Source organism: Aplysia californica, unplaced genomic scaffold (genome assembly GCF_000002075.1).
Source record: "Aplysia californica isolate F4 #8 unplaced genomic scaffold, AplCal3.0 scaffold00920, whole genome shotgun sequence".
NCBI lineage: Eukaryota > Metazoa > Mollusca > Gastropoda > Aplysiida > Aplysiidae > Aplysia > Aplysia californica.
Genome location: NW_004798190.1, coordinates 28,995 through 31,667, shown reverse-complemented (window position 1 = coordinate 31,667; position 2,673 = coordinate 28,995). Strand labels below are relative to the sequence as shown.

Below are 2,673 nucleotides of genomic sequence, written 5' to 3'. Positions count from 1 at the left end.
ATCTTTCTATTTCGCTCTACCTCTCCTTGTCTCTCTACTCTCTCTATGGATATGTGTATGTGTTTGTTTGTGTGTGTGTGCGATTGTTTGTATGTGTGTGTGTGTGTGTTTTGTAATAGTGTGTTTATTCGTTGTTGTTTTTTTCTAATGTTGAATTCAACATTTTTTCGAAGAACTTTAACAGAGAGAGATTTACCTCATGACCTAATGTTATACGTATCACTTAGCACAGAACGGACTTAATTCAAGCAAGATGAAACCAGACATAAAAGGAATGCTCATAATATGTGGGGAACATTTTTCGCCTCATAATTAAGTGGTAGCCAGCCAGTGGTTTTGATCCATCCACAGTTGCTTACCAATTCACTGAGGCTGAATGTACCAGGTGACCAGAAAAAAAGTTCGTCCACAGACAGCCGATAAGACCGTTATGGATGAAAGGACAAACACCAAAGTTTGCAGATACGTGATACATCCATCCGGATTTATTCTGTGTTAATAACAACAAAATATGACAGTTACAAAGTTACAATATATCTTCCAGATACCCCCAATTTTGATTAAAACCCATTCTGACACGCTGAGTGAAATTGACAATCAGGCGTTGACACCGATCGGGAGAAATCTCTTTCATGCCCTCCATGATGGTTTCTGTCAAATCTTGGATGTTTTCGAAGGTTTTACCCCCACACACCTTGTCCTTCCAACACATCAAGTATTGAAAGTCCACTGGACTCCGGTCCGGATCGTTTTGGGTCCAGCTGTGCTCAGTTGGACTGACTGTTCTGTAACCCAAATGGTTGCTGATGCGTTGCAGAAAAACTCTGGCTTTATGACAAGCACCTCTGTCTTGTTGGAAGTACTGGTTTTGTCTCCCTTCATCATCAATAAATAGTTCCAAGCTTCTCCCAAATGTTGGTAGTACGACGAGGTATCGGTCAGACTTCACCGAATCACGGACCACCATAACCTTTTCAAGACCAGTGCGTTGTTTTTACAGGCTGCCTACCGTGTGTTGCTCGGGGCTTAGAATTCGAGTTCTGTTCTTGTATGGACCCAAACCTTTCAAAATCTGAAGCCCTATTCAAAATGGATCTTTTGCTTGTAACATTGTGTTTGTTACAGATATCTATTCTGTATGCCCGCGAGCAAAGAATGCACGACATGTCGATTAGGGAGATTTCGTTTGTTAATATATCCTCACCGCAAAAGCATGACGTACAAGGGTTAATTGTTTTATCATCTTTCCGTTGTGGGGCAGCAATGAACGTTTAAAAAATAAGATCAAGAAAGCTTTAAGCATTTCTTTGAACAAACTTTTTTTCTGGTCAACTGGTACACTATTATTAGATTATTATATGTAATATCTTTTTGTATGAGCATTTTTTATTGTCTGAAAGAATGTTGCTGTCAAAAAGTGCGCACATGATGAATTTGTATGGTGTTAGTATGAATGCGTTTTTAATCTCCTATGTACGCCTTGGGCCCATGCTGTGGGGAAAGGTGGGATACAATAATGCTCTTATTATTATCATATATCATAAATAACGTATCTATATACTTACAAAAAATTAGGACTGGGGTCTTAGTTCATATCGTAGAACCTGTGCCTTTTATTTCTAGTCTGTCTCCACCCAAACCCCAACCTTCCCGTCCTTTTCCAGGAAGTGACAGCTTCATCAACAGTAGTGACGTCAATCAACAACCGTTCCGACGTTTCCAGTCCTCTCACAGCTCAGTGACCTTGACCTATAACAAGCTGGAGGTCGAAGAAGGAATCCCTCCAAGGATCTTTGCCTGGCTCAGGGCGCGAGCTCGTTTACCAGGTGCGACTTTTCCTTAAAGTTTTTTGAGTGTGCTATTAATACATTACTAATGATATGTAGGACTGGTTGTAATAAAATTATATGTGAGGCAGCGTAGTGGAATCCGGCTCTCGTCAAAATAATCAAAATGAAGATACTTGCATTTTCCAGCAGGTTTGTGAATTACAATTTTTTATATTTTTTTTTTGTCTCAACACCTTTCATGCTCATTAAAGAACTCATTTCTGTGTGAAATTTTCTGAAAAACGTTGATTAAAGACACAGAAAATGTGGATTTTAAGTTACCACGGACTCTTAAGCTAAGGAAACAACTAACCTTTAGAGGCCATTTTCCCACTAATTTTACTTCTGAAAACAGGTGACCCCCACCTCCTTCTTTTGTAAATATCTCAACTTGTGTTCGAGATAAATGGATACTTTTTTCATCCAAATAAAGACAAGTGAACAAGCTTTAAAATGATACCAATAACTCTACATGCCCAAGAACTGACGAGAGCCTGATTCCACCACGCTACCTCACATATGTAGGACTGGTAGTAATAGAATTAAATTATTCCAATCGTATGTGCTCCCCTGCTCCTAAGAGTCTTTTACCGACTTTCTCTTTTCCTCTTTGTACTAGGGCTAATGTTTTTGTCCATAGCAAGTTGACACATTTTTAGGATGTGATTTTCTGTGGCAGCGACTTTGCTGGTATTAAAGTCCTAAACAACGGTGATAAGAAGTGTAGAAAATAATAAAATGCAGATGTGATAAGAATATCAGCAGCTGACGAAATAGTCTTTAGAGATATGAGAATAGGTTCCTGCAATGGATAAAAGTGACTATATTTTAGTGAGGCTTTTTT

The 2,673-nt window shown here is 38.9% G+C and overlaps 1 protein-coding gene across 1 annotated transcript in view; it reads left to right on the top strand.

Annotated features, from left to right (window-relative positions):
* Positions 1-1,843, top strand: part of LOC106013465 — a 7,499-nt gene extending 5,656 nt beyond the window's left edge. The window contains exon 4 of the mRNA XM_013089293.1: positions 1,665-1,843. Coding sequence (XP_012944747.1) covers positions 1,665-1,843 — 179 coding nt within the window. The remainder of the gene's footprint in view (positions 1-1,664) is intronic.
* The last annotated feature ends 830 nt before the right edge of the window (positions 1,844-2,673 follow it).